The sequence below is a fragment of the Pseudophryne corroboree genome, chromosome 9, assembly GCF_028390025.1.
Source record: "Pseudophryne corroboree isolate aPseCor3 chromosome 9, aPseCor3.hap2, whole genome shotgun sequence".
Classification (NCBI taxonomy): domain Eukaryota; kingdom Metazoa; phylum Chordata; class Amphibia; order Anura; family Myobatrachidae; genus Pseudophryne; species Pseudophryne corroboree.
Window position 1 is genome coordinate 219648533 of NC_086452.1, and position 16640 is coordinate 219665172.

Below are 16640 nucleotides of genomic sequence, written 5' to 3' on the forward strand. Positions count from 1 at the left end.
ATGCATATCTATTACAGATATATATATATAGCTATATATATAGATATGTATTCATTTATTGTGTGTGTAATATATATGTCGTATTTATAGCACATCTGCTGTATTTGCCGAGGTCTCAGAGTCTCAGAGCGAGCAGCTTCTGTGCCAGTGTACCTAGAGCCGCCTCATTATCTCCTCTCCTACACGCTTGTTGGGGGGCTGCTGTGCGCTCTGCTTCTCACTAATGGGCTTCTTGGGACCCATCTCATCTCTGCCAAGGAGCACCCTGGGATCACCCTCCTGTCTACCAACTCACCTCACCCCCAAGCTCATCTTGTCCAGCTGGAGTTACAGAATATCACTGGTCAGCCCTGTCTTCAATCCCATTACACTATACATATCCCTTAATACACAACCCTTCACGGTACAATAAGCTTTAGTCTCTCGCCTCTGGCCACAGCTAACAAGGTATTTATGGCCAAAGTGATACCATTTGGACAGCAGCAGAGACAGAATCAGTCAAATGAAGGGTGCTAAAAAAGACTGACAATATTCTTTTATGTTCAAATAATTATTATAATTATTACTCTTGTCATACATTTACAAACACAACTATAATATTGATATTTGACCCACTCAAACTGAGCATTCTAGAAATAGAGTTTTCATTTCGAACAAAATGTAATGTATGTATGTGTATATATATATATACATACACACATATACATATATAGATATACACACACACACACACACACACACACATAAATAAATAAATATATATATATATATATATATATATATATATATTAGAAGTTTTATTGATAAAATACTGTCAATTTATTTTGGATGTCTGTGTACGGTGACCAGCTAATGTAATATAATTCGTATGTTTAACAAAATCATGATCTGATCGGATAGCAAAGGATATATATTGTAAGAAATGAACAATTTGATATGTGCCATGTCCCGGGTTTGTTTTATAGTAAGTACGTATTATGCTGGCTCCACTTACTCTGGACTATCACCGCTTTATTACATACTGTATTCTCCCTGCAAAAACAGATTTATTTGCTTATTCAATCTAGAATGAATAGGTTTATGTACTAAAATATCACGTAAACAGAAACCAATTGGTAAGTGCATTATCAGTTGCAAAATACCTTTCAAGTAAAATAAGGGGCTCATTATTGCGGATGCACAATTATTTCTGTAACTCTGGTGGTGCTACTACTAGAATAAATGCTGATCAGTTCAGTACACCTGCAGAATCTTAATACTGGATGTCATTTACCGTTATAGTAACTGTATAGGGAAGAGGGTGTTCTTCCTTCTCATAGTACAGTAGGTATCAGACATATAGTACATATATGAATTAGCAAATAGAACAATTTCATGATTAATGCTCATTCTGCACCGTTAGACTGAAAAATAAATATCGGACTTGGAACAAGCAACGGAAAAATATATCAAATAGGAAAATATGAAATATGTCTGCTCCCCTTGGAGAGTGCATATATTATATATTGGCGCATATGTTCAGGAACAGGGGATTATCATGGGGGCATTGACCTGGCTCCATTTAATATGCTGGCAAGAGATCAGCATACTGTTATGATACGAGATTTATTAAATGACATACATTTGTAAGGAAATCAAAATAAGTCATATCTATGTATATAGTGCCCATTTCACTAACTACGTCTCTTTATCTATTTATCTAATCTATCTATCTATCTATCTATCTATCTACCTACCTATCAAACTTGATTAGTGTTTCTATTTTAGCATTTTGTTATTAGGATGTTTGTCTCTATTTTATTACCTATATTATATCTGGTTTCATTTTGTAGCTGTTGCTAAATATTAACCTCTCAGTAACTTATGATGATTTATTATTATTCTGTTTCAGTACACCACATTCATCCTATCTGCCAATATGTTTCTGCATTTATAGTAATAATAATGTGTCGCTGAAAGTATTAGTTGTTGCATATAATGCATAACGATTGGAAGTTATAAGAGGTTCCATCGATCTCATGGATATTAAATAAATAGTGAAAGTTTCAGAGCAAATCCTTTCATCAAGCTCATGTATGTCTTGCTAGGAAGAATATATATTCTATGTATGGTTATTTATATGCATAGCTCGTTAACCTATAATGTAGCATACAGTCAGTAATAAGCAATGGACAGTAGGGCAATGTTTATGTTAGACAATGACAGCAATTGTTTGGTTCTCTGGGTTGACTGATTTTTTTCATGTTGAATATTTAATTATTTCGTTATATCAATGTCTACAATATCGTGTAGTTTAAAACATATTGGGTCAGATGCGTCCTATTATTACAGGTACACAGGCATAAATCTTTAATGTACGTTGTGACATATTCAATCGTCGCTCATCACATCGACACAAATACTCCCTGGTGTGTTCCCTTAGTGTATGATCTCTTTATATTCCTGTGTCCTCTCAGTCCAAGTATAATATTGGCTAGATCATGATGTACACTTGGCTCTCCTCAATGCACTCACAGCTCCCTACAACGCACCCCGGGTCTGACACAACAGATTATCGTCTTACTTCCACTATAGTGGGGTGTGTGTGTGTGTGTGTGTGTGTGTGTGTGTGTGTGTTTTCTTCTCACTGTGCATGTGTATACTCTCTCTCTCTCTGTGCATCATGTGTCTGTATGCATATGTGTGTTTCTCCCTCTCTAAGTGTGTGTGTGTGTGTGTGTGTGTGTGTGTGTGTGTGTGTGTGTGTCTATGTATGTATGTATGTATGTATGTATATATGTATGTATCTCTGTCTGTATGTATGTATGTATGTATGTATGTATGTATGTATGTATGTGTGCATGTATATGTGTGTGTACAGTATGTGTGTGTGTATGTGTGTTTTTGCACTTTGAAATCTATCCTCCCAACTTGAACTTCTGCTAGCAGGAAGATAGGATGATAAAAGTACATAGAATAGGGCAGGTCTCAGGTGATGCTTGTGTGGAGCCATAGATGGGACACTTGCCTGTTCTTCTTGGCTCTGGATATCTTGAACAAGTGAAATAGAGATCAACATTCAGAAAGAAAGCTGAGAGAGGGTAGAGGTGTTAGGAAATAAGCAACAGATGTACAAGCCGTAAACATTAGAGGGAGGAGGATGAGATAAGAAGGCAATATATTCTATCTATCTATCTATCTATCTATCTATCTATCTATCTATCTATCTATCTATCTATCTATCCATGTCGACTGGCCCACAGGGGTACAGGGGAAACCACCGGTGGGCCCCACTGCCTGGGGCCCCACCCCCTCTTCTGGGGATCAGATTTTGCACTTGAATTACACATTATACATACGCTATATTGTACTGCACAGGACAATGATGTACTTTTTACAGTGTTATTAATCTAGTACATTATCATGCATGCACTAGCAGTATTTGCTCTATATCAAGGGGCCCAGAACATGCATTACTGATTAGCTAAGCCTCTAAGCATGGGCCCCTATCACTGCATTTCCCCAGAGGGCCCTTCATGCCCCAGTCCGACGATCTATCTATCTATCTATCTATCTATCTATCTATCTATCTATCTAGATCTATCTATATATTATTAATCAATGTCTTAAATATATCCTTCCTATCTTTTGGGTCTATTTACTTAGACTTGGATGGAGGTAAAGTGGACAGAGATAAAGTACCAGACAATCCTAACTGTCATTAAACACAGCCCGTAACACGGCAGTTAGGAGCTGATTGGCTGGTACTTTATCTCCATCCAAGGCTTATAAATAGACCCCTTTATCCATCATATATCAATCAATCAATCAATCAATCAATCAATCAATCAATCAATCAATCAATCAATCTCTCATGTGCACTATCTCTCTCTCTCTGGATTATTATTATTATTATTACAAACAATAAACTAACATTCTCTTGAACTCAGAGCTACAGAAAAATGAAACATTTATATGTCTACCAGGGACAATACTGACAGAATGTTAAATGGGGAAACAGTAAAAGTTGGTCTTTCAGGACCTGCACAATTCTGTGGAAGCTGCAACTTGCATGCGTGAGAAGAACTTTATCGTTATATTTTTGTTACATTTTCATGTGAAATTCGTTGTGTCCTATTGGAGGTTAAATACTACAATTCCCAGATCTGCAGTACATTAGTCTTATAAACAATTGCTAGTTGAAATGACCCATCACAACGTTTTGTTTTCCAGAACTGCACCTGATGATCTCACCTTGCACGTCATTATCTTTCTTTATGTTGAAGTAAATAACTATAAATGAGAAGGGGTCTATGGTAACCCCCAGCCCCCACTTGTCCATCATTGTGGGCTCCACTACTGCATGGCATCCTTTTGTTTTGCTTAACAAAATTCGGGCCCCTCCTACCCAATGATCAGCAATGGGTTGGTTTGTGTTCTTGCACAATTTGGTCGGCTCTCCTCACTAATATGCTGACCAAGTTCTGTGAGCAGCAGTAACAGGAGGGAGCTTCCTCGCTGCCCCGTGCTGACTCCTGCTCCTACAGCTTATCCCACCACATACCATGCTGTATGGCTGATAGTGTTGTGTTGTGTGATCTCCAGGAGGAACAAGACTAACACCCGGGAGCCCACTCATTACCTGACTTCACCCTGGGTTTGGATGCTGGAAGAAGCGCTGGGGCTCTGTATATGGAAATTGTGGGGTGCCGAGCAGAAGAAAGTGCCTATTCTTTCCGACCAGCAGCCATGCTCTTCCACGGGATAACTGGGGGCCACATCCAAGGGATCATGGAAGAGATGGAGAGAAGGTCTAAGTCAGCAGATAACCGCTTAGCCAAAAGTATCCAGGTCAATGGCAGAGAAACAGTAAGTCGGGATACTGTACTGATTCTCTCTCTCTCTCTCTCTCTCTCTCTCTCTCTCTCTCTCTCTCCATCTCTCTCCTTTTCTCCCTATCTGTCCCTCTCTATCTCTTTCGTCCTCTCTCTCCCCCTCTCTATTTTCTATACCATGTTACGATTTGAGAAGTCAGCTGCATTGTTATATCAGGTATAAGTGCTGGTGTTGCAGTATTAATCAGTTATAACGTAGTTATGCTGTATCGGTACAAATAAATGAACCGTTAGTATTCCCAACATGCATCATGTCTGCAGTTATATGTACTGATAATATAACATACTGTACATCATGTCTGCAGTTATATGTACCGTATTATATGTGTTGTAACATACATTTTCTGCTTTAAAGGCTCTAATGAAATTTACTTTTTAATTCAATTATTAATTTTGCATTGAAAATGTACTTATACATTTTGAGTTGAAAACATCAATTACAGCAAAAGAAAACATTATGTCAACATATATATTTAATAACCATGTTACTATTTCATATGTACATGTTTAATGTATATACAGTATGCCATGCTTTCCAAACGAAATAATTTGAGAGCAAATACAGTAATTTAGCTTAGAAAAGAAAAGAAAAGGAGAAAAGTATATTATTTAACATGTGACTAACGTTATTTAATTTTTTTTTATAACTATCACATGTATTTTGTATTACACCAAGAACACCGTTATGCATTGTTATATTATAACGAATTAATACAATTTGCAAGTTTATTGTCTATTATAAAATTAGTAGATGTCTGCTATAACAGATGCTAATTGTGTTGCAGATACTGTCATGTATCAGGGGTATACCGCACAGGGGAATGATAAAGTATAAAGTGGATAATGTAATAACCAAATTGCAATAATAAGCGAAGAAAACCACTGTTTTCTAATTTATCTTAGATTTGGTGGTGCACCCTGAGTCAGTAATGAAACATGCAAAAGGGAAAGAGAAAAGAAGACTCTTTTGTGGGCGCATTCTTGTATATCTTGAAGTCTCAGAAGAAACAATAGTTTTATATTAAAAAATATATAATTTTATTAACAATATCAATAAAATAAAATAAAATAGTAGTTGGATATAAGAACAAGTAAAAGAAAAGAAAAACAGGAACAAATAGTACTAGCATAAATGCTTGTTCGTATATCCAACTACTATTTTATTTTATTGATATTGTTAATAAAATTATATTTTTTTAATATAAAACTATTGTTTCTTCTGAGACTTCAAGATATACAAGAGTGCGCCCACAAAAGAGTCTTCTTTTCTCTTTCCCTGTTGCAGATACTGTGCTGTAAGAAAAAAGACACAGCAAAAACTATAATTTAGAAATGTGTCTTCTGCTAAATTATATATTTGTCAGAGACAGCACCAAGTACTTAATCTAACTAAGGAATTAAGATAGCACTACTATACATACACTTTATTATATATAGTCTAGAATCAAATAGTATATAAATGTTAGAGGAACAAATCAAGGAAATGCTATTTGTAAACACTATTGCATTTTATATTTGACAGAATTTCAATAACAGTATTATTATTAAAATTATTATATTTCATTTAATAATAATAATAATAATAATAATAATAATATATTATTATTATTATTATTATTATTATTATTATTATTATTTATTAACAAAAACAACATCCATGCATTAGCTAAGTGATAAACATAATATTTACATTATAAATGTACAGATAACATAAAAGTAACTGAAGAAAGCAAGACAATGTTAATTGGGGTCAGTAAGAAAAAGAGATTAGACAGAGATCAAGCCTCATTAGTGGATAAGGGATATTTTCCCTACTTTAATAAGCTCTCAGGGGAGATATACAGACAGATACTCATGTGTTAATATCCCTGAATGTTGAGAATCTCTGCGGTTTTAAAGAAGTGTCTGAATCAAATCAAAATAAATCATTTATATTTTTTGTATTTTTGAACAATGAAGCTTGTGGAGAAAAATATAAGCAAAGTCAGATTGTCTAAAAAACTATTTCTAAGCAAATAACATTCACAGCACTCAGTTTTAGTAGAGGGACAAATGAACAAACAAAAAGAGATATGATTTAATAATATCAAAATCTATGTGCTGATGCCTTTTATTTTTTGAAAAGGTAAATGAGAATTATGCTATTAATACAATCAAGCTATTTACTGTTACTGTTTTTTTTTAATAAAGAAAAATATATGGCGCCTAAAAATTTATTTTACTTCCAAACTAGCGCTGAAAAAAAAATACAGATACATTTATTAAAAATATACATGTAGTTTATATTTAATCTAGGAAAGGAGTCACCTTACATTTCATGGTATTTATTCCAATAGAGTAAATATTCCTCCACATTAGCATATGCTCCAACCAACAGACGTTAAAATTAGGGAAAAACTTAATTAGTTGTTGGATGAGAACAGAGACCTGCTTAAATAAGGGAATACTTACTGAGCTAAGGGAATACTGAGCTAAGGGAATACTCACTCCTAAAGTAAGTGACCCCTAAATCTGGATATTTATCCTCTCATATTGTCCTTTAATGCAGTGTCAGATGAGTTTTTATCATGTCCCTGCCCAGCGTTGTCTGGAACCTAGTTGTTACTGATATCACTACTGTAACAGTACATGCCTTTTTATTTATATCTGTGCAATAATTGATATTTTTAGTTTTAAGCTGTTTCCTACTTATTTATTTAAACAGGGATAGATTAGGGTACAAACATGATATATACAAATATGCAGAAGTGAATAACATAAGGCGAAGGTTTAAGTAAAAATAAAAAAGTTAGTTAATAAAAAAAAAATCATCCAAGACTGCATGCCAATAGCATGTACCATAGAGACCACTAAGTAAAACCACAAGTACAAAGTGTAATGTAACTGTACCATTGTACTGTAAAGTACTTTATATCAACTCCACACTTTGTGGTTGATGCCAAGTTTGCTCCAATTGTGCTGGTCTACTAAAAAAGGCATGTATAAGCAAAGCTTCAAATATTACATGATACAAGCAGGTCAGTATCAATAGTATTTGCTCACGGTTTACTCCAAACTCTCATCACATATATTTACACCCCTGTTTATAACCATTTGTTTTGTTTGCAAAATACACCTCCACTATTAAACATCAATACTTGCAAGCTGCAGTAACATCAGAAACAAAGAAACATAGAATGTGACGGCAGATATCAACCCACTAGGCTCATTTGGTCTGCCCATGTACACGCACACGCTTATATGCTAGGGGTAATTTTGTTGGGTGCCAATTAACCTACCAGTATAATCTTGAACTGTGGTAGTACCCAGAGGAAACCCATGCAAGCATGGGGAGAATATACAAACTCCACACAGTTAGGCCATGGTGGTAACTGAACCTATGACCTCAGTGCTGTAAAGCAGTAATGCTAACCAGTACACCATCCATGCTGCCAAACCAGTCCCATTTCATATATAGAAAAAATAAAACATTTGCTTAAACACAGACACAGAAACACAAGATATATCCAACAACAACAAAAAAAAAAAACATGCAATCAGTGTCAGCAGCACATCTGCAAACAGCCAATCACAAGCAGTTTGCTACTGTTTGAGACCATCATCATCCACCATTTCCACTGCCTTGACCACTCGCAAATAATATGACGTTCTCAGGAGTACCTGCGCCTATGTTTTGGTCTGCCTGTGTTGTCAGTAATGCCCTCACTTGTATTCGGCCTATATTAGAATGCCCCATACCCCCTCCGTCCCATCTCTCCAAGGCTGGCGTAAGTACCTGAATCATGGCATTCTGCATAAGCGCATATATATGCGTGCAGAACATATGAGTGAAATAAAGGGGTTTTGACTGCTGGGATCCCGACAGCCGGCATTCTGACAGCATCCCGAATAAAGTGTTGTTGCTCATTTTCCTGTCTTTTTATGTATATCTTTAATTACTGCCTCCATCCATTGTATAATATCAGTAAGATACCTTCATCCATTTCAGTATTGTAATTATTCCATGCTGTGTGTAATATGTGTAATGTCACTCAGTATTATATCTAAACCATATCTATCTATCTATCTATCTATCTATCTATCTATCTATCTATCTATCTATCTATCTATCTATCTATCTATCTATCTATCTCTAAACCGTAATGATGTTAGCACCTTCTAATTGATTTAGTTTGTCATAAACAAGTTGCATCCACTATAATAAGAAGGTGTAATAAGAGTTACTGAAGCCTAATAGTGAATGTGCATATCACAAACAAAATAAATGGCTATAGATATTGGCAGGGGCGGATTGGGAACAAAAAGTGGCCCTGGAAAAATTTGTACTAGTGGCCCCACATGGGCAGCACCAGAGGTGTAAGGTCTAGCCATGAGCCATGGCGGCAGCACCCTCCCCCCAGGACTTTCCAGATAGTGGGCATGTCCAGCATCAAGGGGGAAGTTAAAAAGAAATAAAATTAAATATTATGAGCACATTATATGATACACCTTCAGAATTTGGGAAACTATATAATTCTTTAGAAAGATATATTTTCTTGCTTATTACACCAACTGTATCCCAATCACTAATCACTCAATCTTATATGTCAGCCAAGCAGGCAGACAGAGCATACACTAGATCATCTGCAATCTCAGGCTAAGTGGCAAAGTAATTTTCATATACGCAAATTATTTTGTATCTTATTCATTATGTCTATAAAAAGGACCACATGTCCTCAAACAACACAGGCCCCACAGGTGCGTCGGCCCACCGGGGATCTTCCCTGTGAACCCTATGGCCAATCCGCCTCTGGATATTGGTGTGAGTGTCTGGCATATATTATACAGGGCACATATAGTACTGGTGCTGACCAGCATGTATCTAGAGATAGTTGCAGCTTTGTATACTGTACTGTATATACAACATTGTGGCTTTTAGTGAGTATATTTTATGCCTTTGAGGCATGTTTGTGTCCCTCTCTGCATCAGCAAACATACTGTACATAATATAATAGCATACTGTATATTGTACCTATGTGTTATGGTACTATGATAACTACCCTCATGCTGTTATTAAGGTAAGTATGGTGACTACACTTGCACTATGGCTGCCAGGTATAAAAACTGGTGCACAGAAAACACATGGTTTTACCTGCAATGACCAAGACCACCTCTGTCCTTTGCACTAGTTTTCATAAATGTACACTTTATCATAGTCACATTGGTATGGTAACTCTCTTCACCCTGTGGATTATGTATGCATGCTGACTACCCTCACTTTGTGTATTGTGTTAGTGTTGTTACAACCTCGTTTTCTGAGTAAAGCTTTATTCTTTACGTTAGTTCCTTAGTCCTGCTGTGCACATAGATTTCTCCCCAAGTATAAGAGTGTTACACAGCAAAATTGCATCATGCACAGACGACAAATCTCTGGAAGCTGTCCGGGCTCCTAGATTCCTAGGGGGTGTGATGTTGCAATTCACAATGGATTATATGATTGGGGCCCTGTCCCCTGATGTTGATAGTCAAGGTATTGAGAAGCATTTTGTAAATGTTGGAAATTGTGGCACAGGCTAAATGGAACTATTGGGCCCAATCCAACACTGACTGATCACCTTCTTTCTGTACATTACTTTGGTAACTACCTTCATCCTGTGTTTAATGTCAGTATGGTAATTATCCTCATGCAGAGCATAATGTTCATATTGTGATTAGGCTCATTCTGTGTGTATTATTAGCATGGTAAATATCCTTATTCTGTGTTATACCATACTTCCCAACTTCAGAAACTGATAAAACATGGCATGTCCAGAATTCATGAAATGATTGCATCCCATTTGGAGGGGGGAAGGGGTGTTTATATCACTGTGGGCATAGCCGCATTTTCAAAATGTTTGACTGCCCCATTCCTCTTTCCTCTCCCCTAAAAACATGGCATAACATTGAAAGAGCATCAAAGAGTGGGACATAACTTACCAGTGTATTGGAGCAAAGTTCTGATAATCGGGACAAATTCCTGATATTTGGGACAGTGGGGAAGTCCCCTCAAAAGTGAATTGTCCCATCAAAATTAAGACGTATTCGGCCCATTATTTTGGCAAAGCTGCATTGTAAGAGTAAACTTGTGGCTGCAAAGTTTGTGGTCTAATATGTAAATATACAGCCATCTATTGATGCAGTCGGAATAAAGATGCTTTTTTAAGAATATGAAAAACAAATTAATAAAAAAATGCATGGCACAGCCTACAAAATAAGTAACCAGCACCACTGGTATAGCATGGATGGTTACTAACACAATGGGGTAACAATAAGCATAGGATCTCCCTAGAAAATTGGAAACCAACACCAAGCTACACTAAGCTGTACCAGTTGTACTGGCCTTACAGAGCCGTATTATGAACTAAAAGCCAATCAGATAAGTTTGCCTCATGGGAAAAGGTCACTGATTTACTATTCATTCCATGACCCTTCAAAGTCAATTAATTTTATTCATACTCGGTTCTGCTAGGAACAAGTGCTCGTCATTCTATCAGTTCATTTTGGAAAAAAAAATTCTATTGGATTCCAAGAAGATTTCCATGGATTCCATATGGAAGTAGGTTTTTTGCCATTAGGACTATTTCTAGAATGACATATTCCTGTGCGAGCTGGCAGGGATTACTAGCATTTGTGGTTCCACAATCTTCAGCGTGCTCTTGGAGATATTAGCAGGAATGTTCATGCTACCTCGTGTAATTCTACAAGTACTAGCATGCCATGATATCGCAGTAATTTGTAATTAATTTTTAAGTACTATTTACAGTATTAGGAAGCACATGCTGGAACAGTGGCTTCGATAAGAAATAGTGCTAGCCTTTGGGTCTGGCTGGCCAAATGGACTGTGTATGTGCAAGTCTAAACTGTAAGGGAGGGAGTCAGAGATCTCTTTAATGCACATTCATACAGATGTGCACCAGGGATGGGCTTTGTAGCGGCAATTGCAGACTGGCAACCGGCAAAAGACAAGCCAAGCCCGGATCCAGCTCTGAATCAGGCCTGATATCTAATGCTTTGTGTTTGCTGATAGTATGTTTCTTACCCTTATTTTGTGTATATTATTTCTGTTATAAGGGAACTGCTATCATTGTGAATACAATGTGATTAAAGTTGCTAGCATTATTTTATTTGCAACTTTTCTGTGCATGGGGAGATGTATGAAGCAGTGATAAGAGTGGAGAAGTGAACCGGTGGAGAAGTTGGCGATAGCAACCAATCAGCTTTCAGGTAGTATTTATCAAGTACATTCTATGATAGATAGATAGATGCTGATTGGATACTTCTCCACACTTATCGCTGCTTAATACATCTCCCCCATAATGTGAGAGTTATATTATGTGTGTAATGTGAGCATACATTATGTTATGGGGCATGCACATGGCGCAATTTAACTACAAATATGGACTCTATAGTCCATATCGGTAGTAAACAGTGCATATCGCACTGTGTGTATACAGCTTGCGATGCGTGCTCTCGCGGGGTCGGCATCGCAAGTAAACCTGTGAAGGCAGGTCAATTTTAACTATAAAGTGTATAATCTAGTACATTGTATAGTCAAAATTGACCATAGCAAAAATCGCACAGAGCCAAAATCGCACCATGGGGGTCATTCCGACTTGTTTGCTCGCTAGCAGTTTTTAGTAGCCATGCAAATGCTATGCCGCCTCCCACTGGGAGTGTATTTTAGCTTAGCAGAAGTGCGAACGAAAGGATCGCACAGCGGCTACAAAAAAACATTGTGTAGTTTCAGAGTAGCTCCAGACCTACTCCTAGATTGCGATCACTTCAGACTGTTTAGTTCCGGATTTGACGTCACAAACACGCCCTGCATTTGCCCAGCTACGCCTGCGTTTTTCCTGGCATGCCTGCGTTTTTCCTGGCACGCCTGTGTTTTTCCTGGCACGCCTGTGTTTTTCCTGGCACGCCTGCGTTTTTCCTGGCACGCCTGCGTTTTTCCTGGCACGCCTGCGTTTTTCCAGGCACGCCTGTGTTTTTTCGATCACTCCCTGAAAACGGTCAGTTGAAACCCAGAAACGCCCACTTCATGTCAATCACTCTGCGGCCAGCAGTGCAACTGAAAAGCTTCGCTAGACCTTGTGTGAAACTACATCAGCCGTTGTGAAAGTATGTCACGTGTGCTCATTGCGCCGCATACGCATGCGCAGAAGTGCCTTTTTTTGCATCATCACTGCGCAGCAAAAATTTCAGCTAGCGATCAACTCGGAATGACCCTCCATGTGTATAGTTAATATCGGTGGATTTTGGCTCTGGGATGATAAAGGGAAATCACATATTGCAAATCTACCTATAGGCAGAATCGCAACTTGTGTATGCCCCTTAACTCTGATGATTATGCACATGCTGAGTGCAGTGCCAGAATGATAATACATCCTAATTCTCTGCATTATGCAGGAAGTATAACTAACATTCTATAGTGTGTAAAGTCAACATGGCCTCCATTATTGTGAGACAGATAACCCCCTATAAGGCCTGATGTAGAGATGAATGCATGTCTATTATGGGCAATGCAGTGTCTTGCACTCACGATTTAGACTTATGACCAAAGAGGCGGAATCAGGATGTGACAGGGCATTCTCACATCGGCAGAAGTTCAGTGAGGATGTAATCACACTAGTGTGTGCTATGCAGACCTGGATGTAAGCACAAATACATCTCTCTGTAGGCACTGCTGTTGCACATAGTACAGGGCAGCTGTAAGTGCACAATAATAATAATAATGACTAGTAGTAACCTTCCTACACATGAAGAGGATGGTGCTTCTCGAGATGCTTCTAACTCTGCATATGGGAGAAAATATTCATTTTATAGTGTGTAATCTTTATGGGCCTGATTCAGAAGTGGACACAGCTGCCTCTATTGGCGGTCACCCGTCTGTGACTTTATACAAATGCCGCTACAAAGCCCTTCCGTGGTGCACATCCATGCGTCTAAATGTGCAAGGCCTGAGGCGCCCAGTTTGAATACTCTCTGGTACGTCTTTAGATGCCACCATGGGTTGCATTATCAAAACTTGGACCAGCCCCATGGAAGTGCAGATTTTCCTTCCCTTCTATGTTAATGATGGAGCGTCTGTGTTTGCAAACACTTCAGCGGCTCTCCCATACATGCCCATCAGATGGACCACACACCTGTTTAGCCACCTCCCAGATCGCCCAGCACTTTTCCAAGACATTTCTGATACCATGCATCTCACCCGCAGCAGCACCTTTGTGCGCACACTGGGTAACAAATGCGCCATTGGAGCTTTTTGTTTTTTTTGCACACACGCAATCGCTCAACACCAAGAACACTGGCATTGCAGGTGACTATGTATCAGGCCCTGCATGACCAGTAATTGCTTAAAGTGTTCTTAGTCCATAGTAAATGACTCCTCTCATGCATCTGGTTTATACTGTGAGACACCACATCCCACTTATATACATGTGACCTACAGTACTGCCTGGATCACTTAGTAACTGGAGAGCAGCTCTGCAGGTATTATTAATATGGCTGAAAGAACATTACCACTAATGATAGAAAGGGCACTCAGGCTCCAATATGTCTAAGCCCAGAACCACAGCCACGTGCATGCTTTTTTGGAACCATTCATTGTAAATTCATAGTATGTGTAATTATAAAAATCTGATTATTATCTACACTGTTTGTATAATATTAGTAAGGTAACATCACACACACAATCTTCATGTGGGTCTTCAAAGTGCACATGAAGGTGGAAGCCTGCACCCCAGTCTCCGGAGCTGTCTCTGTAATATATAATACCCCTTTTCCACCTACGAGCACGGGTCGCAGCCGGGAGCCTGACACGGGAGCTGCCCCCTTCTGCGACCCGTGCTCGGCCCCTTTCCCATCAGCAGTCACAACCCGGCATATGCCGGGTTGGTGACGCTTCTAGTGACGCGGCAGGGGCGGTGCAGGTAGATCACATGATCTCCCAGCGCCACCCAACCCGGATCATTCCCGTGTCCTACCCAGGTAGATAGCCGGGTAGGATTCACGGGTCACTTGATCCGGGTTTACCCTTTTCCACTTGCAAAAAACACGGGTAAATGCGCGCCCCCGTGCATTTACCCGTGTTTTTTGGGCTAGTGGAAAAGGGGTATTAGTGAATTTAGGTGTCCAGAGAGGTGTAAATGTGTATAGCGGAACACTGGAAAAAGGTCTACTCATCATCACTAATAAGATCATTACACATGTGGAAATAATAGTTTCCGCATGTTTATATAACTGGCCCATCTATTATTAAGGCCTGATAGGGCTGTCTAGTATTCAGCAAACTCTGAAAATTGAAAGTTTGCTTGTGAGAAGCTACAATGGTGCTGGTTCCCAGAGACCCGCTCCTATCAATGAGAAGGCGGTCCTGGGTGGCAAAGCGAGATCTGAGCGGATCTCATCCATGCTGTGCAACCATGAGTTGTGAACTTTTGTGTATGTGTGACCTTAGGTCACGCATGCATAGTCAGCAGAGTCTTCTCCAGTGAGTATCTCTGCTACTTCTGTAGCAGTGTTAGGGATTCGTGGGGCCAGATGCTTTTCAGCCAGATGCTTTTCAGCAGCTGTCCTCACATCACAGCAATACTGAATTGCTCTGGTGATTAGGTATGCACCACCACGATGCCCAGTGAATTGGATACTTCATTATCAGCAGCCATCCCCCTATGAGTATTGCAGACCAGATAAGGGACACAATTATATGAATCTCCCTAAATCGCATAGTCATGCCCGTGTACCAGTGACGAGCTGTCAGGGTAGGCGGAGCTTTCCCTGTCATACTCCAGTACATGCCAGAGTTTTGACTATAAAATTATTACAATAATACAAAGAAGTTATTAATAACTCATAATATTGTCTTTGTATTATTCTATATTATACAAACATCTTTGTATTTTTCTAATATTTTTTATGTATGTAAATCTGATTGTGATACTAGCCAGAGCCTTGTCAGCGCATGTCACTGCCCTGTACTGCCCACATCACTGGGAAAGTAGCATGGATCCGGGAGGCTGGTGTATTCTTCCGGTAGCCCGTGAGTCTGCCTCATTCAAACAAAATCCTCCTATTGGCGGATACCAACATATGTTCCTTTACAAACACCACAATCTGTTCTGGAAACTAGGCACGCCTGCCCAAACAGGAGGCATATTGAAGCACCATAGAGGATTTTGTGCTGCACCTCAGACACTCTATGCTTCGTAAATGAGGACGATTCTGGGAATATTGTCATTATTGTAAATAGCCCATCCTGTGAATAAAAATGTAGCATAACTGTGTATTTGTAACCTGTAATTTGTGTATAACTACTGCCTTGTGTGACTGACATGAATGCGAGAGCTGCTGTCTTCCATGGCACAATGTCTGCATAGTAACTGTTTCTGTTGCTGTCATTTTGACCACAGAGAATGCCACCACTCAGCCCGGAGAAGCCAGCTCTGTGTGCCGGATGTGGAGGGAAGATCTCTGACAGATATTACCTCTTGGCTGTGGACAAGCAGTGGCATCTCCGATGTCTGAAATGCTGTGAATGTAAACTGGCCTTGGAATCAGAACTGACTTGTTTTGCAAAAGATGGAAGCATATACTGTAAAGAGGATTATTACAGGTACAGCACTGTGTAAGCCATCTAAATCCTACATCAGATAGTAACTAGCATAATATAGTCTGTATGCATTCTGCCACCATGATTAAATGTGTCCTGTACAATCTGCCATATTTCTAGAGTGTACTCAATACAAA

The 16640-nt window shown here is 38.8% G+C and overlaps 1 protein-coding gene across 7 annotated transcripts in view; it reads left to right on the top strand.

The window, feature by feature from the left end:
• LHX9 (LIM homeobox 9) overlaps window positions 1-16640 on the top strand; it is a 52338-nt gene that overhangs the window by 1386 nt on the left and 34312 nt on the right. For 4 of the 7 annotated variants that reach the window (XM_063940127.1, XM_063940128.1, XM_063940131.1 and 1 more), the window contains exons 2-3: window positions 4585-4848; window positions 16304-16506. In XM_063940127.1, the coding sequence (XP_063796197.1) occupies window positions 4672-4848; window positions 16304-16506 (380 nt within the window). In that variant the 5' untranslated portion in view covers window positions 4585-4671. Of the gene's footprint in view, window positions 1-4584; window positions 4849-16303; window positions 16519-16640 lie in introns of all 7 variants that reach the window. The other 3 variants (XM_063940125.1, XM_063940126.1, XM_063940129.1) reach the window with 1 other exon arrangement.